General features: G+C 32.4%; 3 protein-coding genes across 5 annotated transcripts; all 3 read right to left on the bottom strand.

The window, feature by feature from the left end:
- Positions 1-2960: 2960 nt before the first annotated feature.
- LOC109808661 (pectin acetylesterase 10) lies at positions 2961-9413 on the bottom strand. Its single transcript, XM_020371743.3, has 12 exons — positions 8640-9413; positions 8029-8111; positions 6997-7126; positions 6761-6834; positions 6213-6299; positions 6012-6136; positions 5827-5887; positions 5191-5244; positions 4909-4986; positions 4472-4577; positions 4206-4351; positions 2961-3428 (listed from the first exon to the last, which is right to left on the bottom strand). Exons 1-12 carry the CDS (start codon positions 8845-8847, stop codon positions 3321-3323), a joined length of 1260 nt encoding a protein of 419 aa, XP_020227332.1. The 5' UTR covers positions 8848-9413; the 3' UTR covers positions 2961-3320.
- Positions 9414-12296: 2883 nt separating this feature from the next.
- Positions 12297-16491, bottom strand: LOC109809505 (protein NRT1/ PTR FAMILY 4.5-like). Its single transcript, XM_020372838.3, has 6 exons — positions 16366-16491; positions 16105-16198; positions 15786-16003; positions 14856-15278; positions 14659-14783; positions 12297-13510 (listed from the first exon to the last, which is right to left on the bottom strand). Exons 1-6 carry the CDS (start codon positions 16366-16368, stop codon positions 12607-12609), a joined length of 1767 nt encoding a protein of 588 aa, XP_020228427.1. The 5' UTR covers positions 16369-16491; the 3' UTR covers positions 12297-12606.
- Positions 16492-18075: 1584 nt separating this feature from the next.
- LOC109808295 (Alkaline-phosphatase-like family protein) lies at positions 18076-25086 on the bottom strand. Of its 3 annotated transcripts, XM_020371223.3 has the most exons (20): positions 24716-25079; positions 24602-24636; positions 24396-24517; positions 24146-24235; positions 23918-24037; positions 23700-23783; positions 23488-23565; positions 23229-23354; positions 23035-23124; positions 22545-22580; positions 22387-22442; positions 21528-21660; positions 20427-20871; positions 20237-20328; positions 19538-20084; positions 19216-19333; positions 19039-19080; positions 18692-18848; positions 18518-18601; positions 18076-18425 (listed from the first exon to the last, which is right to left on the bottom strand). In XM_020371223.3, the coding sequence occupies exons 1-20, from the start codon at positions 24973-24975 to the stop codon at positions 18285-18287; spliced, it is 2856 nt and encodes a 951-aa protein (XP_020226812.1). In that variant the 5' UTR covers positions 24976-25079; the 3' UTR covers positions 18076-18284. The 3 variants fall into 3 exon arrangements, with proteins under 3 accessions (XP_020226812.1, XP_020226811.1, XP_020226813.1); XM_020371222.3 differs by having other exon boundaries at positions 19216-20084; positions 24716-25081; XM_020371224.3 differs by lacking the exons at positions 18076-18425; positions 18518-18601 and having other exon boundaries at positions 18709-18848; positions 19196-20084; positions 24716-25086.
- Between the last annotated feature and the right edge of the window lie 452 nt (positions 25087-25538).

The following is a 25538-nucleotide window of genomic DNA, read 5'->3' as shown; positions in this document are numbered from 1 at the left end:
CACGATTTGTTTTTCACAAAATAAACCATTTGTATTTTGATCATAAGAGAAGCAGACACTTTGTGTACATTGCATTTTGGTAATTGATAATTCAAAAACTTGTTAATTCAAAGGTTATTGGCAATTCCATTTGCATTTTGATCATAGGAGAAATAGAGACTTCGCTTTTGTTATTTGTATTTAAAAAGAAAAAGTAGTACCATTCTAATGTACACTTTTCTATATCTTGTTAAGCAAACAATACAATACATGAAATAAAAATATTTATATTTTCTATTTTATAAATCATGCAAAAATTAACATATTTTATCTTTAATAATTTTATTAAGACTGAGGAAAAAGGGCCATGAGTTCAATAATGGGGAAATTAATTTTAGTTACTCAGCAAAAAGCAACGCATATCCTTCACAAACGAAAAGAAAATTCTATACAATGACATGGTATTTACTTGGAATGACAAAGATTCATTCCTCCAGAGGGTATTTGAGATTGGTGTGCGACTCAAGCTAAAAATCTCAATTACCTCAAAACCTAATTGAACCATGTAAAGCCTTGAATAAACTGTGTATATTTCATGTAATTTTTTTTTTGGTAAAGAGTATTTCATGTAATTAATTCTTTATATATATATATATATATATATTAAGATCAGCTGATAATGTGACCAAGGATATGTTAGTTGAGACACCAGACGTGGAAGTCACTATATAACAACCTAAACCATACAACGTTTTTGACTTAGTTTCAAACTGGCTTAATTTGCTGGAGAACTCTGTGCATGCATATAACAAACTTAAATTATTACTACTAATATTAGCACACTAATCCCTAAATATTACTACTAGTATTAAGATGTTGGCATATTACTATGTAAGTTACAGTGTAAAACTATTTTACATTATAATATGTCAATATTAAACTCAAAAAAAAATCATTAAATAACAAGTTTTTATAAAGAATAATAAAATGTTACACTTTTTTATAATTAGAGGCTTTTAGCCAGATTCGTGATTAGCATTTCATTGTTATTAATCCCATTAGAAATGTTATGAAACAGACTCTTATTATCACAATTTAGATTATATATTAGTTATAATTTATTATAAATCATAAAATAGATATACTTTTATTTAACAAAGCTTACTCATAGTTTTATAATTATCGATAGCAAAAAGTGTATCTAATACTCCTCGTATTGTTGTTATCAAATGATTTCTAATTTTTTTAAACAATTAATGGTTTGGATAACACTAAGTTTTTGGTTTGCACTAAGGTATCATTTAATCGATGGTCAAAAACTATTTTTTTAGACATGAAAATCACTCAATTACAAAGATATTAAGATATTCTCTAATTGATGTATGCTATTGGTATAAAAATAAATACTTCTTCCCGTCGTATTATTGTGAATAAATTACTTTTATTTGATTTTAGTAGGCGCACGTATTAAAGGAGACGTGTGTAGTTATAAAACGAGGTGGCAGGTACAAGTACAACTATAGATAGATAGGTATGTTTGCACTTTGCACATTGATGCCTACAAAAGTGCTAGTGTTTACGAGGTGTCTTCTCTACTAATAATAAAGTACCTTATTTTATTTTATTATTCTGGTTAAGAACTTGTCCTTTTTTTCTTTTTCTCTCCTCACTTTTTTCATTTTTTTCCCCTTTGCATTCTGGTAATTAGTTTGTGAAGTTTAAAAAATGACTTTAGAAACTAGTTTTTAAAATAAGAGAAGACGTGAAGAGAGGGGGAAAAAAAGGAAGTTTGGAACCCTGAGAAACAATTTAGCAAAAAAATTATTTTGAGAAACTCAATTTTTTTTTCCTCTCACGTAACTCTTTTTCACACCCACAAAGAGTATTTTCGTCTCTTGTATCCACTTTTCAATCAAAATTTATTTATAGACACACATGATAATGATTATCTTTGATTAATTTTAACTTCTAGTTACCCTCATTTCATTTGTTTATAACTATTTTAGTTTCTCACCAACTATATTCTTACCCTTAAATGATCACTATCCTAATGATAGTCATACACCTCATGTTATAGGCTGAAATATATTCCAATTCATGTGGATTTGATTTCAGAGAGTTTCACGTTCAACATACCCTTTTCTTGTCTTATTTTTTCTTCCATCTGACTTAATCTACATTACATATGCATTTATGAAACATGCATGTATACATATGTATTTGGATTCATTCTTTGTTGGACATAATGTTTATATTTTGTTGTTACCTTAATGATTTTACATTCATACGTGCGAGCACACACACTATTTTAAACAATTATATTTAAGAGATTTAAATATTAGAAACTAGATTATCATTTCTTTATTTATTTTTTATTAACATGTCTTAATAAATCAAAGTATTTAAATTTAACACTTTAAGAAATGCTAACATAAAAAAAAATCATTATTTCTTATTGGAAAATATCACTGGAATATATATATACATATATATATATATATATAGAGAGAGAGAGAGAGAGAGGAGGCGTGGGGGAGGAGGAAGATGTTTGTTTCTTTATATTAACATTAATACATAGAAATTTAAACAAGAACTAGTATTATTTATTTCATAATTGTAACAAAAATTTAGGATGTTATTTTTTTTTTTTTACAATTAAATTCAAATAGGCACTAGCCTCATATTCGAATAAGCACATAATTCTAACTGTATACTTCTTTAATTATACTATTTAATTATACATAATATTAATATTATAGTATTATGCTAACATCTAACTAGTCGGATTAACTCAATTTTGCAACATATATTATCGGATCTTAATCTGATCAAGTTACACTCAAAAGAATGATTTGTACTGTAATTGAACCATGCACTAGATCTAATATACATGCACGTCCAATATATGAACTAACATTACCTTAGTTGTAATTGTGACACTGAAGTTTTCACAAAGCTTGTATCACCACTTAACAACAACATTGATCTCAACGAGAGTAAAAGATGATATGATATTTAATCGATCGAATTCTTACAAGTACAATAATGTGTATTGAGAAGTAAAGAGGCAGAAAGCAAAACTTAATCATTTGGATTACAGTCCACGGTTCAAAGTTCCAGATACAGGAACCGTATACACTTGCTAATAATAATTAAATGAAAAGTGAATAAGCTCACCAAAGTTTTACTAGAATGAATATTATGATTTATGGAAATAAACTGGTTGTGTTCTATACTAGAGCTAGATTTTTCTAGCTTTCTCTTTTCAGATCCCCACAGGAATGCACTTGCAATGTAAGAGCAGAAGAAAATTATTGAAAGAATGATACTTGAGTGATTTATCACTTGAAAACCAGATTATGGCAGGTTTTGTCACAAGGGTAAGCGCAACCAATGGCTTGGACTCTAACTCGGTCAAAATACCAGTTCCCAACAGACTCTGCGATCCCCTGCTTGTATTTTTAGATAATCATTAGAAGGGTGAGATCATGGAACCCTACAACTACAAGCAAAATACAACAAAACCGAAAGTTAAAAAGAAACATTAAACAATGAATTTTGCCACTTCATGAGTTTGATGTGAACAAGGAAACATTTCCTCAACTTCTAATTTAAATAGTTAAGCTTTCATGTTATAAGGCATCCTATTAGGAATATAACACTTGTACTTTTTGGCACCTTCATTTCGAACATGAAATTTACAAGACTGGACATATTTGTGAGTGGTCCAATAACGGCTTGATAATAGATGACCTTATAAGTCCAACAACAATCAATAATTGTTAGAATAGACTTTGATACTATATTAAAATATGGGTTTAAATTAACTTTTAAGGTAAAAATTGTTCTTCACATTAAGATAAGCTTCGATACTATATTAGAATATGGGTTTAACTCAACTTTTAAGATAAAAATTGTTCTCCGCTTATACATACTAATTTGGCCATATCACTAATCGATATAAAATTTTTAATATACTCCTCTCACGTTGAAGACTATATATACGCACATAAATAACATATTATGGAGAAGTAAAAATCTACTGTATTGATATCCAATCAACATTTCAGCAATAACAGCTATAACTTAACATTTTCACTCACTTAGGACATATTAAATCCTAAGTTCCTTGTCGTCACTCAAATGAACCAATTACAGTGTAAGTCTTCCTTAGAAGTGATGAAACCAACATAATGAATTTACAATATTAGTTAGAAAAGACGTACTCTATTTCCAATGCGAGGAGAATTGCTAGCAAACCACGTATCCTGTCTTTCTGATTGGCAATGAGCGAAACATGAATTTATGAATAGCCCGTTTTTGTAAGACCTTGAGAAGCCTCTTGTAGCTCTAAGCATCTGATTTCGAAAACCTACTTCGTTCATAGTTGATGATAATTAGTAACCATATTGAGAACAATTGAAATCATGAAAATGATACTCAAGATGCAGGTAAAAACTGAAAACAACTCTTGACATTTATAATTAATTACCTTGAAGATACTGTAACTGTGGTGCACTGCAACGTGCATAATTTTTTCTGCATTCAAACCAGTTCCATCGGTAGTCAGCAGATGGTGGAGCAAGACTGGCTTGAACCTGAAAAAAGTGGAAGCAATCATCTATATTAGTTTCCAAGCCAGGAATCTGATGCATGTTCATCACACTTTACAATAACGGCTAACAACCAGTGACATGAAATTCCACGCCAATCCAAAGTCATCCACAAACCATACTCTACAACTCATGGGATAAATTTCATAACATGCAAGACTTAAGATGGTGATTATTGACTTAAAGGAACAGTGACTTTTTTTTTTTTTGGATCTGAAACAGTTGCCATTTTTACTTTCATTCGCATGCTCTCATTCACATGCTCTACCTGACACAGGTATTCACTGATTTCAGAAAAATTGTGGATGGAATTTACCTGCCAAGTATCATAAGCTGCATTGAGAAGAAACAGTGGTGTCCTAACACTGGCAATTAAGTGCTGAGGAAAATAGCACTGTGAATAGAATACCAAAAAGAAAAATATGAGATGCCTCTGCATCGAAGATAATAATAATAATAACAACAATACTAATATTCCATCTGCAAATTATGCCCATTTTAACAAAATATATCTCCTCTCAAGATCAAAATTACAATTTGATTATAGTCATACTAGTTGTGTAATTTTACAATCTTAAATGACAGTAAAAGTAGTTACCAAAATTGGATTGAGGCGACTGGTACAACTCCTTGGAAGGCTCTTTTGAACTCCCTGCCAAGCAAAGATACATTATTAATTTTAGATTTTTGTTGTTGTACATGCATGCCTTGCTACTAATCAAGTAATCAGAAGTTATTGAAATCACCCTGCCATGAAATTGAAATAAATTTCCACAATACGGTGATTATCCAATTACAAGGCATTATTACATATTTATATCTTTACTGTTCCTTTCTTCAATTGGAGGAGCAAAGCTAAAGTCTCAAATTGATCGGTCGGTATAAATTCCCATAGAATCATATGATATTATTATTGATTGTTCTCATATTCAGTAATGAAGAAACTCAGATTTCTGATTTACACTTTAGTAGCGGATTTTGTATATGCTATGTTGTTATGGTTGTACTAAGGCAATAAAAGATTTCTTCCAACATACAACCAATTTGAGACAGCCTCTTAACCACCATTAAAATTTGTTATTATTTGTGGTTCAGGTCTGAGAAATGATTGTTTGAGCCTAGTTCATCACTTTTTTTTTCTTCCATCAAGTTAACTGATTCACCATATTTTACAATATCTATTAGTAAATAGAATCAGAAGACAGCATCAAGAAACATTCAAATGAGAAAAGACCTGTAAGGTCACCACACTTCCAAACAAATTCCTTAAGCTGCGACGGCCAGATACATCAACGCTGCAATAATTCAATTCCAGATGATTATTGTCTCTAAAAGTATATGAACTAATCTGAACTAAGATGTATGATCAGATCCAATAAATAATAGATTGGAATTGAAAGTTCAATGGATGATGTTTACGAATCAAGGAATAATCCAGCATCACTTAAGCATTTAACTCTTGTGGTTCTAGGAAACAATTCCCTAAATTCATCACAATGTATAATAGAAGCTAATCCTCCTGCAGAACATCCGGATAGAAGAGCCTGAAAAAGAAAACATAGATGCTATGAAACAGAAATCAGGCAGCCAATTTTTTTCCTGAAATTATCAGAGGGAAACCTGTTTGGCATAGCGCATCCCTTTTGACATCAAATCTTCCATAGCAGCTTGCCAAATGCGTTGCCCTCTGAAATACAACCCTGCTCTCTGTGGAGCAAAGATGAATTCAGTATTAATTCAACCACATTCACCATCAACCCAAATAAACAGTGTTAAAGGATGAGACTTTTAGATAAACACTTGAATGAAGTAGTAGTCTTGATTTGATAAAATTTAAATTCACATCAAATAAATTGACCCAATAAAGTATTGAAATAAAGGAATAAAAATATTATAAGACAGGTAAAATCATTAGGAGAAAAAAAAAACAAAGAATAGCATTCCATAAGGGATAACTAGTAAAATAACTAGTAAAATCATTATGATATGAGAATAGAAAAATGAAAGGACAACTTTAGCTTCATTCAATGACAACGTGATTTTTTTCTTTTTTTCATTTTGGATAATGATAAGCAGCAAAATGCAAACAAATTTTGCAAATCCTACTGAACAGAATGTATGATTTCTGGAGGAAGTTAATGTTGGAAAGAACTTGCATCCCGTCTTACCACATTTTGACTGTTCCCACTAAATGATGCACCGTCACAATAACGGATTTTTATTCTATTCCAATTGAAAAAATCTGAAAATGTAATCATCCAAAAGAAAGATGAAGTTAATTTCTATTTAAAAATGAAGGGTAATAAGCATACACAGGAATAAACATGTGTTTTAAGCATATACTTGTTTAATGGAAAAAAGAAATAGCAATGGCGTGTTGAGTCTGAGAGTCATAAGTTATAACCTGGATTTTCCTCAGCTTTGTTGCTCAATATCCCAATAAATGGTATTTGTTTTTCCATATACAATGATGAACCATGACGTGTTTTCTTACTATAAACACAATTTTTAATAGTTCCACACCAGCCTCCTCCCTGCACCAAAAGTTTTAGTGACACTATTACGACTAAACAGATATGCAGGATGTTACAAGAAAGTTAGAAATTCACTGCACAAGGTTATATTCTCCTCTTTTTCATATTTAAGAAGTGTTTCATATATATCATGCCCATCAGGTCAAACAGGAATTTTATATAACTTTCCGTTTCCCTATATTTTACATCAATACACTATTTATACCAAATTGCAGTAGCATAGTAAATGCTTAGGCTACCATTACCCATTACCAAAGTTTCATTATAATTGATTATCAATTTATCACAACACAACATCACAATGCTACATCCTGTAACTCCAAATGATATACGAAAGAACCTTACAGAATTTCTAATAGGTTGTAGTCTTGTAGATTAGAATGAGTATTGGTTGAAATTTCTCATTCCAACAACAAATTATGTTAGGTTTAGTGCCATAATCATATCTAACACATCACCGAGGGCATTATCCAACAAGACTTAGAAAGGTAATTTGTTTTTCCTGTGCATTGATTTTCAGGTGGATTAACAATAGGTTCATAATTTACTTGCATGAAAGGGTATAAGAAGGATAACAAAACAAATTAGTTCCATGTCATAAAACTAAATCACCAATAAGGATCTTGACATCTCTATACACCGTCTCTCTGACTCCAAATACATTGTATATTATAACTGAACAAGCCGTGTTGTTTCTGACTTTACCAACCTATATAGGGGAATATTGGATGCAACTTGTCATTAACTTGAACTAAAAAGAGTTAAGTGTGCTTAGGTGTCAATTTCAGATTGATTAGCATAGCCATTCTATTGTGAAAGGATGATTGTAGTTAGCAACAACAGAACAACTATTGTGCCCTGTCATTGGTGAACTTAGTTCAAAGTTCAGGAGTCTCACATACCTCCAATTGTATGAGCCAACTGTTTGATCCTGAACCATATCCACGGTGGAAGTGGTAACCTGGTAAAGATCCATCCAGGCAAACTGCACAAAAGTACAAAAAATCACGCTAAATGATAATGAGAAATTATCTGATAACTTTTTTTATGTGTTTTGCAGCTGTCATCTGCATAATGATTCTAAATTCTAAAAGGGCCCACCTCACAAGCAATGTCAACCATGTAATCTACAAAAGTTTGATTAGATATCATATGTCTAGATCTCAATCAAAGCCAGGAAAAATAACTAATAGCAGTGCTTTAGAAACATAGAACACATTTCTTCATCATTCTCAATGGTTAGTTCATGGAGGAGCAAAGCAGGCACAATGCCATAAATTGATATCCAGTATCCACAAAGCACATATAATTCCAAATGGGACAAATAACATGCTTTGAAAAAGACACCAAATTAACGAAACAACTACTGGAGTCTGGAGACCTCATTTATGTGATCTAGCTAATCACAAAAGTGGCATTAAAATCAGAATAAATGACTTGAACAAACTCCATTAGAAAGGTGACATTAATGCAAAGAATGGAGGCATGGGTAGAACTCAGAAGAAATGAATACCAGCTCCTTTAGCAGCAGCACCATTAATAAGAGTAAGACCAACCAGCAAAGGTCTGTTGTAGTAACCTCTTCCACTGACATATTGCACGTCCATGTCTGTCACATTAGCATTCTCAAAGCCTTCCACCCATTTCACAACCACCAACCCCACAAACACAAACATCCTCAGCAGCTTCATGCCTCCACCACACTTGCTTCTTTGGCACATTGCCAACACAATGGGGGCAACTAAAAGGGTTGCTTCACCAGAATCCTTAACTTAAAGCATGAAAAGGAGAGTGCAGTACTAAGAGTTGGAGGGAAAGAAGAGAGGTCGGAGAACAAGCATATTCTTTTGGGGGGATTAAAAAAGGAAACTTTTATTCAACAGGGTGTGGAGTTGTCAAAGTTGAGTCACACACAGAATGGCAAGTGATAAATGAGCAAGTTTTCTACTTTTCTAATAAATTACCAATGAATGCAGCAACAATAGCTGTAATAATGTAACACACCGTACAAGGGCTTAAAGAGTGGACACATTTTTTAGGACTAACATGAATAAATGCAAATGATAAACAGCAAAGTCGTATAAAGCATGCAAGCAAAACAGAAATGGAAGGGTATTTAGAGATTAAATAATGGCACCACATGGATGAAATGAAAAAGGATGGATAATGAATGAGTGGGGGAAGTAAAGTTGTAATTTGGAAAATGAAAGAGAAAGAGTTAAGCAATGTGGCACCGACATGAAACATGAGAGGAGGAGCTGTACCTCACTGCCATCACTCTCACATAGTTCAAAACTCAGTCTGGGCCCTCTCATCTCATCTCATGTTTTGTGCAAAATAATGAACCTACATTCCACACAAATTATTGCATCATTCAACACACCACTAGGCATGCTAATATTTAATCACATGACTTTTATTATCTCTTTTCTTTCTAAATTTAATGGCCATTAAGAGAAGATTGAATGACATAATCATTATAGGGAAGTTTAGACCTTGTTCTGTTCCTTTTATTTTAAAAAATGAAATAAAATTAAAAAAATAAATAAATAAACGTATCCTTATAATAATCCATTTTAAAATGTGAGTATGTGACCACCTAGGGTAGCCAACACCTTGTTCTGTACCTTTTATTTTGGTGCTTCCATTTTTGTGAGTGATTTTTTTTTTCCGGGACCACAATCGAGCAAGACATCAAATAATATTATAATAAGATTCTTTTGTTTTTTCAAATTTATAACACGTTGGTATTTTAGGAACTCAAATTTGAGATGTCTCTGGTTAAATTGGAAAATCATCTTCAATGGTTAAGATTTTTTTTGCTTTGGATTTCACATTTATGTAAGGAAAAAAAACTTCGATGAATGATAAATTTGTTTTATTTGTATTCCTCTAATATAATGAATTATTATTTTTGTCCCTCACATGATTTTAAAGTAAATAAATAATATTTATTTTAAATACTTGTATAAAAGTAGACATACTAACATGTTACATAATATCATTAACACTGTGGATAACAACTAAGATAATTACTTAACCCTTTAATAAATAAATTAGTAATTCAAAATAATTATATAATAATAAGATTAAAAATAATATTTTTAAATTTTAGAGAAATAAAAATTAAAATTTACTTATTTTCAAGAATTAAAAATATATTTAAACATTTGATAATTTATTAAATATTTTATATAGATTTAATTATTATAAGTTTTCAGTAGATTGGTGAGTCCTTTTGATCGCATATGTATTATTGCATTTGTTGATTTGGTAGAGAAGATCTTAGAAAGGCAATGTATTACCACAGAAAGGCCAGAGACAGAGACATAAATGGAAACAAAGATGAGAGAAATTAAATAAATAAATAACGAAGAAAAGAGAATTATGTTAATTTTTTTAAATATTAATCGACTATGTTACATGCAAACACAGCGAACAAAATTAATTACATAGCTACTTATAAAATCACTTATGTCACTTCTGTACATGTTCTTCAAAGTCACACAAAAATTAAAAATTTCTTCTATTATTTTATTTTTCTCTACTAAACACACTGTCCTCTTATATTCATTCACTTATCGGGGCTACTAAACATAATGTTAAATTGGAAATGATCTCATGAATACATTTTACAATTTTTTTATTTTTTTCCTCTACTCTTAATTATTAACAACTTGCTGGTTTTTATTTTTAATTAAAATATTTAAAATTTATTTATTAATTAAATAAATTGTTTTTTATCGGTAAAAAATATTACGATATCAACAACAAAATTCAAATTAAAGACATTATATATATTATTCTAACTTTTGTACTTTAAGCTAGTTTTATTGGAGCTTTAGATATGTCTGTGTGACTAAACTTCATAAATAAATTTAAAAAATGAGAAGACAGTTATCCAATTTAACGTAGACAAAATTTCTAGACTGAAAAATGGCCTAGTATTTGATTTTGTGCATATTTGGGTTTCAATGCAAACGTGAATTCTCACGTTTAGTTGAACGTAAAATCCATCTTTAACGTAGAAAAAGGGTGTAAAATCAAATTTGAAAATTCAATCCAAACATGCACTTTATATACGTTTCAAAATTTCATTCATGATTTTCCACATTGTAAGTGTAATTTTCGTAAGTGAATAGTAGTAACTTCCATATCGCATGTAATTGCTTCATTCTCAATGAATTTTCATATACACTGTAAACTTTTCTCCATGCATCATTTTTCTTATAAAAGAATAATTAATAATAAAAAGTTCCGATGAGACACACTTTTTTTTTTAATTACAATCGTATAAGGATTGCACCTCTATGAGTAAGTTACTTTTTTCAACAACCCAGGTAGTAATGGGATAAAAAATAAATATGATAATAAACTTGTTAACACAAAATAATATGTATATATTTACGCAACCTTAATAAAATGCGAAAACTTAGAATTTATTAAATGAAATATTCTATATTATCCTACTCGATTAATTTCTTAGATTAAAAAATCTATTTTTCACATATGAATTAACTTATAAAAAATCCCAAACATTTTCTTAAAAAAATTATATAAAAAAAAAACTTTCAGAGTCACGTGAATAGCATTTGCCAGACCGCCTCTTTACTATTTAGCATTAATTAATGAATCAATCGGCGATAAATGCGGTACATGAATGAATATTAAAAAAATGGGCCCACATATTTTCCTCCTCTGCATTGCACAGCCCAAAGAGAAAGTCCATAATAATTTGAAAAGTACTATTTATATATTTTCATTAAAAAAATAGAAAAAAACAAGATATATGTTAATATAACAAAAAAATAATGCTATAAAAATTTTATATATGAATTATATAATTTCAATAATTTTAATTTATAACATCCCCTATCATATCACTAAATCATGTTATATTTTATCACATGTAAAATTTTTCATTTAAAAAAAATTATACATTGTTATATAATCAAAAACTATCATTTAATTAAATTTTCTACTTAATAATAATAAAAGAATATATCAAAAATAATATCATATTGATTGACGGTGTTGGTGTGTGATCATTAATTATATATATATATATATGTATGTATGTATTTTACTATATTATAACATCTAAAGTATATAATTGTCAGAGATCCCATCTAGTTCTCACCTGAAATCATTTGTGATCTGAACATGGGAATAATTTGAATTATATATTTTTGGCCTTGCAAAACATGTAATGGTTGACAATAATGTTTACAAACAAAAAAGTTTCGAGAATCATGACAAAGTACATCAAAGATGGGTTAGTTGAGACTTGAGAGAAATTATACGGATCAAAATTCAAAAATAAAGTGGAGAAAAATGATCTTATAGCATGACCATGTTGTCTCTACTAATCTCTGCATGACATCTCGTTAATTCTATTTTTGTAAATTAAAAATATGATAACATGTCACGCGTAAATCAGATGAAACCAAACATTCTAAAACCATATAATAATTTGTCGATTAATTTGAATTTTCTTGTTTATCTTCATTGTGGGGAATGTTTTGCACTGTGGACACGTTTTCATCATTACGAGGAGGAGAATCTATGACCAACACTGCCTTATCAAATGGCACACCACTTCGGTACTTGTACCATTTTGCACACCAGAGATAAACGACAAAGTTAAGCAAGCTGAGTATAGCCAAGAACCAGTAGAACAGTTCAACATGGTTTCGGTTCAAGTCACGTCCCTCTAGCCACCCTTTCTTGCTCTTAGCAATCTTACCGGTTACCAAGTTTATGAGCTCAACAAAAGCTGTGCTCAAGTAGTATCCAATGGACAATGAAAGAAAGGAGAAGGAAGTGGAAAGAGATCGCATGCCTTCAGGAGCTTCTTTGTAGAAAAACTCTAACAGCCCCACCAATGTAAACATGTCAGCTATGCCAAATATTGCATAGTGGAATGAGAGCCAGAAGAGGCTGATTTGGTGATTGTGATCATTGAATTCGTGCTTCCTTTTCACCTCTATCACCCCTGCTATGACCATTGAGATTGCTGACAAAACAAGGCCAACACCAACTCTTTGTAGTTCTGTTATTCCATTGGGGTGGCCAGTCATTCTGCGCACAAGTGGTACAAAAGCAAATTCATAGACTGGTATTAAAAGGGTCATGAATACTAATGGAATTACGGGAATGGAAGCTGCTGGGATGTTAAGTTTGCCAATGAATGTGTTCATTAAGGTTCCTTGTTGGATGGAGAAGGTTTGCAATTGGGCTAAACATGTGTTCATGATGATGGTACTTAGAAGAATAGGAATCATCCTTGTTAGAATCTTCACTTCTTCCACTTGTGTCACTGTGCACACTTTCCATGTCCTTGCCTCAGTGCCTTCAGGTAGAACAGCAGCTTTGTCTAGAACCCTGTCAGGGAACAAAGCTACAAGTGTGAAATGCGGGTTTCTCTTGCACATGTATGCTAGAAAATGCCTCTTGATATTCAGTACTGCTCATGCATTTCAAGTAGTACACTGTTTCAAAATTTTAATTTGAGTTTTACAATTATCAGCCTACCAAAAAAATCTGTACAATTAATACAACTTGCGTGAAAATTTATTAAAACTTCTACTTCAGGTATAAAAAAAGTCGAACAAAACTTTCTCAGGCACCAATGCATAAATAATATCTGATGAAAAATTTTATAAATTTAAAAAATTTTAAATTCTTAATATTTAAATTACTTTGATTTTAATTTATATTATTTTTAAAATATTTTATTTGGATAAGTCATTTTAAATTTTTTAAATTTTAAATTGTTAGGTTGAATATAATAATTTGATTTTATCATAATAAAATTGATTTTAAGTGATATTTTTAAATTAAATTTTATAAAAATAAATATTAATCCATTTTTAAGTATTTAATAATATTAAAAATTAATATTAGATAATATTTAATATTTTTGAAAATATTTTTAAATATTTAATAATTAAAAAAACGAAGAGATAAGTTAAAATATATAGGTGAAATAAGAAAAACAAAATATAAAAATTTTCAAATTCTTACTTTTGTGAGAGAATTTGAAATTCTACTATTTTAAGAAATTTCACAAATGCTTGGATTTCATATTCTTTGTAAATTCTCCATCCAAACAAAGCATTTCACCTCAAAAAATTTGAAATTCTTTAAATAAATGAATTATCTTATATAAATTCTCTATCCAAACACACTATAAAGGTCATAAAATTACACTCTCAACCAATCAAAAATCATTGTTAGTATAACTTTTTAGTTATTTATTGTGAAAGTCATTAAACTTACCATATATGATGATATGATTAGATATAAGTGCAAAACTATTTTACACTATAAGTACATAACCCATTTTCTTATAGTATATGCTATTAAGTAATGCTAAGTGATTTGAAAAGCCACACAGCAGAAATATATATATATATATTGTTGACACCTGAAAACAAGACAACAAAAAATCTAAACAATATCATGTCTTCAGGTTAATTTAAAAGGCACTAAAAGAAATCATTTGGAGAAGACATGGCAGAATCTCCAACCTGAATTGGTTAGTGTGAGGGACGAGTTTTTTCTTCATACTAGACTCATGACTTTGTATTTCGTACAATTCATCAGACTTCAAGGGTACTTTAACCCTCCAATTCTTTATTGCGACAAACAGCACCTGCAAGAAGAGTCTCAAATGAATCTATTATGAACTTGAATAGCAAGGAAACATGGAGGGGAAAGGAGAGACCTGTAAAACCCTTAACAATGGACTCTCTCCCGGCACCCTGGTGCGATAGAATCTCTTTCCTGAGAGAATAAAAACAAGACCAGCAGCAGAACATGAGAGAGATATGAGAAAACCTTTGTACCATCGGAATTCCGTGCTCACATAAACTACAAACGTGACTCCAAAGCAGGCTCCAACTGTAATGCTAAACAAAAACCAATTGAAGAAACTAGCGAGTTGTACTCTTTCCTTTGGTTTATTTTCGTCAAATTGATCAGCTCCAAGAGCAGGCACACAGCCTCTGATTCCACCACCACCAAGTGCCAGCAGGTATATTGAAGTGTAGAAGAGCAAAGCTTTTGTGCCATGCACACATCTTGATTCTAAACATGGATCAGGCTGAAGTTTGATGTCGTGGGATTGAACCACAAGTAGGGAGTATCCCTGCAATTCAAAAATATCAAGATCAAGACAATGAAGAAAAATTACTTCTACTTTTGTGTGTGTATGTGTCTTGTGTTCAAGACTTCAAGTATCAGCAGCAGTTGTCATTTCTTGTATGCTAGTTATTTTATCAAGATCTTAAATATCCATTTAGTCCCTACTTTCTATAATTTTGTAAACTTTACTTTATTGTTCCTATAATTTAAAACATTTCATTTTAGTTCTTATACATGTCATTTTTATTTCCTTCTAGTCTCTATAACTTTATAAATCTTACCTTTTAGTTCCAATAACAAATAGACAGCAGGGACTAAAAGGAAAAAATATGATATGTATAAAAATTAAAATGAAATATTTTAAACTATAAAGGACTAAAAGAAAAAGTTTATGAAACTATAGAGATGAAACAAGTATTTAAACATTTCATGGATTGAAATTTGGAAGAAAAAAAAAATATAAGTAATGGCCCTTGAATTAACATTAAGCAGGTCAGCTTTTATAGTTTACCACCAACTGAATTAAGCCAAAGAGGATGCAAGTGTTGAGGCGATTCATGTAGGTATCAGAGATGAAGCCTCCAACGATGGTGAGCAAGAAAGCAGTACCCAACAAGTTTGTTGTGGTGATTGCAGAGCCAGAGTAGTCAAAATGCATGACGTTCAAGAAATATAAAACCAAGCTTGCCATGTTGGCCACAAACCCTATGTTATCCAGCAACATCATTCCTGCAGGAAAAACCAATGAATTTGCCTTTGTCAAGCAGATTATCCATCTTATTTTAAAAATAGGAATGTAATTGTGAATGAAGGGAACATAGTTTACCCACCGAAGATGAAATACGTGGCTCTATATCCTCCTTGTCTCGGAGTCTTGGCTACTCGGTACTCAACATCTTCATCATTAGCCTCAGCTTTCAAATCCTACATTTTAAAACAATAAATTTTAGCAAATGAACGATGATTTTCAAACAATGGGCATGCAATGCAAAGATAACAGTTAGACAAGCAATATTAAGAAGTCTTTTAGTTTAATGGCTAAAAGTTAAAGAGTGCAATTTTGCAAGCAATGTGCAGATGGAGATAGTTACCATGGCTGAGGAAGGCCACAGGCAGCGCTAGAAAGCAGAAACCAGTGGGAGAAGTAGGAAGAAAGTGAGGTTTGCTTCCAGTGTAATAATCCGTGAAAAGGATGAACTTTTATAATGATCACCAAGTTGCTTTAATGACACGGAAAACATGCAAGCTAATGAATCATATCATGCATTGTAAGAAGCGACGTTTCAATTGGCACATAGTTGGCGAATTGGTAAGCTAAACCGGCCGCAATAATAATAAATACAAATCTATGCTAAAACACCAACCATAGTTATGGGAATGACGTGGGTAATGTCTTTTTTAATGTGTATTATGGAAATAAAAATTCAATTTTGATTGAAATTAAATGATATTGTATTTAAATTTTGATGACAATAGACTCCGCTGACATTGTTGGTAAAGGCAAGCATAGATAGCTACTTGAAGGGAAATTGTAAAGTAGTCAATATCAAGTCTACAAAGTTTGATAATATCGTCCGTCCATGAACGGCACAGCACAAAAATCTAGATGCTTCAATGTTGATGGAACCAACCAAAGTGGATCTTTTAACCTCTTTCTTCTGTGGTTTTTCTGACGTTTCACCCCATAAAATGAATTAAACCAACCAATAAGGCAACAAATTTTCGACGTGTTTAACATTACAAACAGCTGTTAGTTGATAAGCGAATTCTCTGTTGCTGATGCTGACTTGAAAACTCATGCCTTTAGAGCTTTCTGAACTCTAGCGGCCTTTGATTCTTTTTTCACGCCTTCCTGATAACACCAATGATGTGTTTTCTCATCCAAACAAGTCCCCAAACATCCAAACACAAATATCAACTAGTCACCTCTTAATGGAAAATCAAACACGCTAACTTTAGTTAGCCAAGTGATATTTTAGATCCAGGTAAAAAAAATGAAAGATGGGAAAAAAGCGTGGTGACTGTTAATTTTTTACTAACAATATAATGAATGAAGTACAACAAAGGCATTCTACAACTCGAACTAAATTGAACTATCTTCAAGTTCAAGCAACAAAATTCAAGTTATAATTCCAATCACTGAACTCTCGGAACCCTCACCCTTTAAACATAAAAACGTACCTATTTACCTTGTAATGCATATATTAAGATCGTTTGATGTATCAATAAGATTGATCTGATAAGATATGCTTTAACAGTCTTCAACTTGATGACAAAGCTAAGATAACATGGTATTAAAAGGTTGAATGCTTGACAACAATTGTGTCAATGTCAATCATGACAATTGGCAACCATCGCGCCATGATGCTAAACCGTGCCCTTTTGCTTCATCTCGAAATGTCTTCGACAGTCTTATCCTGGTCAACTCATTGGGTACGACAAGTTGCCATGGTAAAATTTATCTCTCTTTTTTTGCATTTTTTTTTACAATTTTATAGTAATTCTTTACGTTTTACTATTATACCTGTTGTATACTTCTTGCATATTTCTGTTTCCCTGAACTTAAATTTCAAATATGCAACCAAAGTCTCCATCAAGTGCAATAAGCTTTATCTTGCTAATTGACAAGTTCCATTACGAAAGACTCCACAAACATTGTACGGAACAAGAATGAATGTGTGCCTTGACAGCAAGAATTTATCACTCTTAAACCAGATTACACCCCCTAAATCTTAATTATTTTACTAGTTAGCATCACCAAAGACCACAAACCATTGTTATTATAAATAGATAGATAGATATACTAGGAACAAAAATCATTTGGAATTATAAATATTTATATTATGTCAAAATTAGTGTACAAAATTCGCTGCAGCAGGGGGAGGGGAGGACTACAAATCCGCATGCCCCCACATGCTTTCACAGTTTCACTATGTTTAACAATAAAAGCCCAAATCGGGAAAAACTCGAAAAGAAAAAAAAATTGTAAATCAGTCATAGTATATGGATGTTATTCAGCAACTGATGGTTTCAGCTCTGGATCATCCTTCCCTTGGTCAAAATAGTAAATTGAGGCCAAACAAATCAAGACATCTGTAAGAATAAGATTGAACACGTCGAAAACAAACTTTGGAGCAAATAAACCCCAAACCTGCAAAAATTAAGCATCGAGTGAACTGAACTAGCATCAAATGTGAAGAAATGGGTAGATGAAAACTTTTAAGTAAAAGATAGCAAATTTACCATCAGGTGCCGCCTTTGAATTGTGACGCATAATATCGTGAAAGTTGTTGTGATTGCTGTTATGAGCCCATACGTTGTATACATCTATATAAAACATTGAGTGGTTATTGCATTGAACGAACAAAGCATTCAATGATCAACTAGTGGAGCTACTAACAAATGAAGGAAACTCACTTGAGATAATTGTGTAAAAAGAAAATGCTTTCCAAGATTAGCCTCGTACTTGGTTGCTATAAGAAATGGGAGTCCAAATACTGGAAGGATGATAGAAAAACCAAAGGTATCTATTGCAAGGAGGATTGCTTGACGAACAAGCACAAATTCTTCAAACCTGAAAAATAATTAGTGTCTCAATGATTGATTTACTAAGTGAACAGTAATAGTAATGACAGATAAAAACCCTTTAAAAGCCAATAACTGATTATTCAAATGGAAACAAATTTAATAAGGCCGATTGTGATGGTCACATTTGCTTTAAGAGTCCCAACATCTGACCTATAAGCATGCTAATAATAATTTACCCTATAAATGCAGCACCATAGCGGAGGCCATCAAATGCACACCTGAAACCAAAATTTTCAAAATCTATTATAAGACCAAGAGAATGCAGGACCGAGAAAGTTGCAAAGTCATACACAACCTATAAAAAAATGATAATTATAACTCCAAAAATTAAACCTTGAAAGTTGCAGGCATACCAGTGACCGCTGCAGAAAAAGAGACATGTAGCAGAGAGGCTCCATTGCAAAATAGAAAAACTTCTATGAGGTCCTTGCTTACCACCTTCTATGTCAACAAACTTCATAATAAAATAACCTGGAAAAAAATGGGAAAAAACATATTTCTTCGCTAAAGAGCATGAAGTTTGGTGCTCATGAAATTGACTTCTAAACGTCAATATCATTGCTAATCCACAAATATTAGTAGCATAAGTAAAGCCATGCCAGAAATGTATTTGGAGAATTATGCAGCAAGTTATAGAAATTTTATACAACGAAAGAGTACAAAAAGAAAGAGCACCTCCAACTATGGATGCAAAAGCAACCATTGGACCCTGTTTTCCTGAAAGAAGAATGACAGTTGAACTCCACGCCGATAACATGGCTGTTGTTTTCGCAACTAGATTTGCCTTGTAATCTAAACAATTTTTCATAAATAATTGGCCAAATCCTAGCAATAACAACTGTCCCAAAGCAATAGCATAAACGATTCTAGGAATATAATTTCTTCCAATGCTTTCAGCCATCAGTGCTACACCAAATTTATTACTGTCTGTGATCCAATGCACAATTATTAGCACGTAACTCAAGATAGTGCCCAGTATGACATACTTCCATGGCCAATCAAAGAAGCTGCCACTGGTGACATTGTAAAGCCAAGCTGCCAGCAGAATCAGAGCTAACATTGGTACAACTTCAGCTGCATAGTCCCATACAACTAAACCTGAGGCTATGTTAACAATCCATGAGGTATAGTCTTTCATGAAAGCAGATGTGGCAGCCTGCTTAGACAACCCAACCTCAATTACAAATCGGCAAAAGGTGCTCAAAATAAGGAACCCAATGCTCTGCAGAAATGATAAAAACATGTTCATGAGACATTTAATTAGAATTTCAATAAAACTTCTATAGGCACACATGCCTTAGAATGTAAGCAGATTCAGATATAATACTAAGCTTTTAGACAAAGGAGAAACAAAAAACTAAACAAAATACATACTTCTATTAGCGCCTTCCCCTTGATAACTGATTGGCGTAATGCCACAATTCCAGATGTGCTCAAGAGAAAATTAGCTACTTTCCCTTCCTCCACTGACAAAAATATCAATGTAAAAAGCACAATGACTGATTTAAATTTTAAACATCCTGGATAATCAAAGAGGAATTTATTTTAAAAAAATCACACTTACAAATATAACTGTTTGAAAGGAAACTGCATGCACGAATGCCCAGTAAAAAGAACGTAAAAACTGAGCCAGTGATAACCCAAGAATTTCCAGATGATGACAATGTTTCACCATGCTGCTTGTTTGCCCTTAAAATGGTTAAAAATTGAAATATAAGTGATATTAACATGATTCCAATGCCAGTTCCCATCATCTTCAAATCAAATTCAGTCCATTTAGACCGAGCTAACTCAGAGACTGTTGTTAGAAACTTGAAATATGCATCAATTTGCCTCTTAAGTGCAGGCACTAATGTATCACTGTCATTTTGTATATCAAGCAGAAGCTTTTTGGTGGAATGTGACCAGTGATTCTCTGCTTGAGCATAAACACTTGCTATTCGGGATAAGTCATCATTGGAAAATCCAACAGCTGATGAAGCTGAGTAAGCATCTACATATCTCTTAACCTAGACAAGGAGAAAAGCATAATTGAAATGACTCAATGATCTCTCTCTCACCCTGATATCATTATTGGTTGACAAAATTAAACACCCTAAAAGAGATGGTAGAATAACCCAAGATTTCCTTGAAATATAATTAAGTCATTTTAAAAGCATTATAAAAATAGAATTTAACAATGTAAAACTAATTTTACTTGCTTACAAAAATGTTGATGAATATATGTGTGTGTATATAACAAGTTGCATTATTTACAGTTTAGTCCTCAAATTTTAGATTTGAAAGAAATACGGGATGTTTGTTTTGGTCTAGAAAATATTAACATATTAAATAATTCACTGTCTATCTAGGTGTTTGAGCAGCATTGTGGTATCAACTATCAAACGCAAACAAAAAATAAGCATGGAGCTCTCAAAAGTCAAAACAACAATTTTATAATAAATGGGCAGAAATAAGAGAGATTGCTGTGTTTTTGAAGTCAACAAATATCTCTCAAAGGTCACGATTTATAAGAGCAAAAGGTGAGGCTAGGAAAGGGAGGTATTCTAAATTTCTAACATTTGAAGATCATCATAGGTCCATTTCACAACTTTATAGCCAAAATATGAGTAGAAAATTGTATAAACAGTAATTTGTTATTGAGAACACAAGATTCAACAAGTACCTGCCAAGAATTTATACATAGTGCGTTAGCATAATTTTGCATCCAGATATCTGATTCTGACAGCTTTTGAGAGGCATCCAAATTCCAGCTATCTGCTCCTAATGCGTATAATTCAGGATTGATGTGACCAATGCTGGGGACCAAGAAAATGATCTTGTGAATATTTAACATAGTTCCCAAGAAGAATTTTTTAAAACAATCTGCTACAACATGATGGCTTATAAGAAAATGCAAAACCAGACATCAAAATAGAAGCTTCCAGATTGACGAAATGATTCTAGAATAGGATTCAATTATACAGGGACAGCAAAGTGACCAATCAACAAAGCTTAGCTCCAGAAACACTGGAGGCTAATATATACATGAGATTAATGTTCTGTCGCACAGGTGCATCATTTCATTTATCATATATATGTCCAGTGTCTCTATCTCAATTGTGTCTCTCTAAATGCTGAATGATAGGATAGAGATAAACATCTTAGGCCCAATTGCTCCAAATTTTTATTATATTTTCATTTTTCCTCTTTAAATTTTAAAAAATAAAAATAAAAACAATCCCCTTCAACTCCCAGTGATTTACTGTAAATTGTCAACACCAAATAACACTAAAATATGATACTCTCAAGCAATAACTTTCCTATGCCCTTGTAAACCACCTTGAAAAATAAATACTAAATCAGAAATTATGAGACCAAAATAAACTTCCATCTACCCACAGCTCATAATGGAAAACAAAACAGCTAGTGAGAACTGACAAATGTACAAAGCCAGTTGAGTCAATACATTTAGTTAATAATATTGCTATACTGATATAAAACAAATGAAAACAACAGTAACAGACAGGATGCTTACACTGCACCTTCCGTAAGGGAAAGGTATGCCAAGCAATGCTGACACTGTTACTGCAAAGTCAAGCTGTAAATGACGATAGGGAATCAGGGATAAATACAGGAATGAATATATTAAATTATATACGGTGTGTTCAAAATACCATTACAACAAAAAAGCTTTCCTAACCTGTTGCATGGAGCTCACACAAACATTCTTCCCATCCTGAGATGCAAGACGTGTAATTTACCCAGAAAAAAAAAATTAAAATTCAAACACAAACACAGAATTATAAAGATCAAAGTCAGTTTCATGATTTTGGGATCAGAGTAGAGTAACATGGATCACACTGCCTATGAGTAGTTTGATTATTTAATTTATCCAACCATATCCTTTAAGTTAGATATATTAGGTAATATGCATTTAGTTAATGTTATAGTTTTCCAAAGGCCCCTCAATCACTTAATTATAAATAACTACACATTATTCTGCACTCCCAATTCTCTAAAATTACTTATTCTTTCTATTTCTTGACCATTCTAGCGAGGTAATGAGCATGTGCAAGAGGAATTAAAAGATTGTTGGAATTTGGCAAGAGATATTAACGAAACTTAAAGCCACCAGCATTTTTTTTTTGGTTTGTTTATGTATGTTTAAGCTTCAAAGGAAGAGTAAATACCAGATCCAGTTGACAAGAACACGAATCAAATTCTGGGGGCACAGAAGAAATAGGCTTCTTAAAACTCATGGCAAAAATGGCAGTTTCCACCTGCATGATGCCATCACAAAATGAAAAAAATATACCAAGTCAAATTGGAAATAAATGTATAAATGAAAAAAAGCATATGAAAAGATGTCATGTGTTGTGCACACCTCTTCAGCACTCCCACCGCCATGATCACCATTTAGAGTTTGTCCATGGTCACCCATGACCACAAGCAAAGTATTTTCATGTGATTTCCCAGGTCCAGACTGATTTTCCAGAACTTCGATAACTCTCTAAAACAATTTAGGTTAGTTTTATTTTAAGTCATGGAAATTAGCAAAAATACTAAACCAACTAAATTGGATAAAAACATGAAGACAAGATCACCACAACTATATTGTAAAATCAAGAATTACAGAAACTTACCTCTAAAATGGTATTGTATTGCTCCAACTTTTCTATCATTGGGGCAGAGTCAACACCAAATATATGTCCAGCATGATCCTGAACCAAGCAGAATACCATATAGAACATGACGAAAATCAATTATGATGATGCAAAATGAGAATAGGAATAACAGGGAATAAAATGCAACCATGGATTATTAGGTGAATCGCATGAAATAATATCAGACATACCACTCCAAGAAAATGTGCAATAAGAACATCCCAATCTTCTTCATATAGGGACGGTAATAGGTGGTCAATGCATCCATTGTCAACCTAGAAAATAAACAGTGGCGTGTCATAGTCATTGAAATGATGGACCAAACAAACGCCAGCCCTACTCAATTAACATATATAGCAAGGATTAAAAGGCTACTCAAAAGTAAGGTTTAACGCAACATAAGGCCTACCGTATGAAGATCTTTGACATTAAAAGAAGGGTATGGATATGATCTTTCAAAATGATGAGGAAATAACTGTGTCCACGTATCATCCCCCATCATAACAACTTTCTTCCCGTTTAGAACCAACTGTAAGTGAATACATACATTTGAATAAACGGAAACTCAATAAGAACTTGTTTCAATCTGATAGCAAACTAGTAAACCAATATTTCAAATGAAAAACATTAGGCCTACCTGATTTATGAAGTTATCTTCCACAATTGCCGGCGCGCCAAAGCTATTACCAACATCCACAAAAGTTGGAAGTCCACCAGTTGTCAAGCCCTATCAAATCAAAAGCAATCAGTTCAACATACGAAATATAAAATCCCAAATTCATACACATTCAAAACAATGTACCAACAGAGAACGTTACAACACTAATTCGAAATTGCAATGCGATGCATTAATCAATTGTTACATTAATGACAAAAATTAATTCGACCTTCAGGCGCTGCAAACTTGTAGTAGGCGGATCCGCAATGGCTTTGAAGATCCTAGCAGACAAAGGCCGCGCAGATGCCACGTTCTTCAACACTTGCAGTCTATCCATCCACGGTTTCGATTCTGTGACACAACACAAAACCTAAAAAACTCGAAACGCAAAGTGGAAAACCGTTTACCGAGTCAACAACAGGTAAGATAGATAACCTGCGAAGAAGGTGCTGGGAGCGACGAAATCAAACCTGAAACGCAAATCACGTAACATAACGCGATGAATCGATTGCGACAAGAGTAAACAGCGTCGACACATAGAATGTATACCTGAGAGCATCGAGAACGACGAGGACGAGGCGGTTAGCGGCGGGTTTGGTCCAGCAAGATCCGTTGTTGGAGGAGAGGCAGGGGGAGTGGGAGACGTCGGAGCAGTGGCTGCGGTGAGGAAGCTCGGTTCGCGTGAGGAGGAAGCCGGCGGTGAAAAGGAAGACGGCGAGGAGGTGGAGCAACAGCGTCGTCCACAGAGGCCATGTGTATCCCCACTTCCCACGCTCCGCCACCAACGACGTCGTTTCCGATTGCTTCATTACAGTGTGATGCACGCTTTCTCACGTCCTTTCTGGATTCCCAACTCACTCACTCAATCAAGCTTAAACCCCGCTCCTGCGTGTTTGGTTAGTTAGTGTTTAAGTCAATACACATGTAATGTAATAGATTCACCATGTAATGTAATGGGTTATTTAAATTAATTTTTTTATAAGAAGGTAATTTTAACATATTTATTTTATTTTAATTGTTTAAAATAATTAATTTTCTATAGTAAAATTTTTTATAAAAAAATGTAATAGATTAAATTACTAAACACGTTTGGGTAATAATGTTAATCATTATTATATCAACGAAATTATAATCTTATAAATAAATCCATTTAATATGCTCATTTTATGCATGTTTGGATTAAGTGAATACAAATGGTTATATTTACAATTATAACTTCTCATAAAAATTAAGTTTAAACGTGTTGAATTTGAAAACATAAGATTCATTATAATTTTATGAGGCTTACGCTGGTTAAATTTGAAATCCCTTAACCAATTATTATTTTAATCAAGAGTCGATTGTACTACATCTTCCACATGACCTTAAAATG

Source organism: Cajanus cajan, chromosome 5 (genome assembly GCF_000230855.2).
Source record: "Cajanus cajan strain Asha chromosome 5, NIPB_CcT2T_4, whole genome shotgun sequence".
Taxonomy (NCBI): Eukaryota; Viridiplantae; Streptophyta; class Magnoliopsida; order Fabales; family Fabaceae; genus Cajanus; species Cajanus cajan.
Note: the sequence above shows the minus strand (reverse complement) of the source record. Positions and strands in the feature narration are given on the sequence as shown.

Coding starts and splice junctions, on each gene's coding strand:
- LOC109808661 (XM_020371743.3), bottom strand. CDS start 8,847: ATGTGCCAAAGAAGCAAGTGTGGTGGAGGCATGAAGCTGCTGAGGATG. Junction 8,112..8,639: donor TGCTGCTGCTAAAGGAGCTG/GTATTCATTTCT, acceptor ACTTTTGTGCAG/TTTGCCTGGATGGATCTTTA. Junction 5,245..5,826: donor GAAGTGTGGTGACCTTACAG/GTCTTTTCTCAT, acceptor TTTGCTTGGCAG/GGAGTTCAAAAGAGCCTTCC.
- LOC109809505 (XM_020372838.3), bottom strand. Junction 16,004..16,104: donor AGCCACGTATTTCATCTTCG/GTGGGTAAACTA, acceptor TTTTTCCTGCAG/GAATGATGTTGCTGGATAAC. Junction 13,511..14,658: donor CCTCACACTAACCAATTCAG/GTTGGAGATTCT, acceptor GTTCCCTGACAG/GGTTCTAGACAAAGCTGCTG.
- LOC109808295 (XM_020371222.3), bottom strand. CDS start 24,975: ATGAAGCAATCGGAAACGACGTCGTTGGTGGCGGAGCGTGGGAAGTGG. Junction 23,566..23,699: donor TTGCACATTTTCTTGGAGTG/GTATGTCTGATA, acceptor TGCTTGGTTCAG/GATCATGCTGGACATATATT. Junction 18,602..18,691: donor TTTTTACACAATTATCTCAA/GTGAGTTTCCTT, acceptor TGTTTTATATAG/ATGTATACAACGTATGGGCT.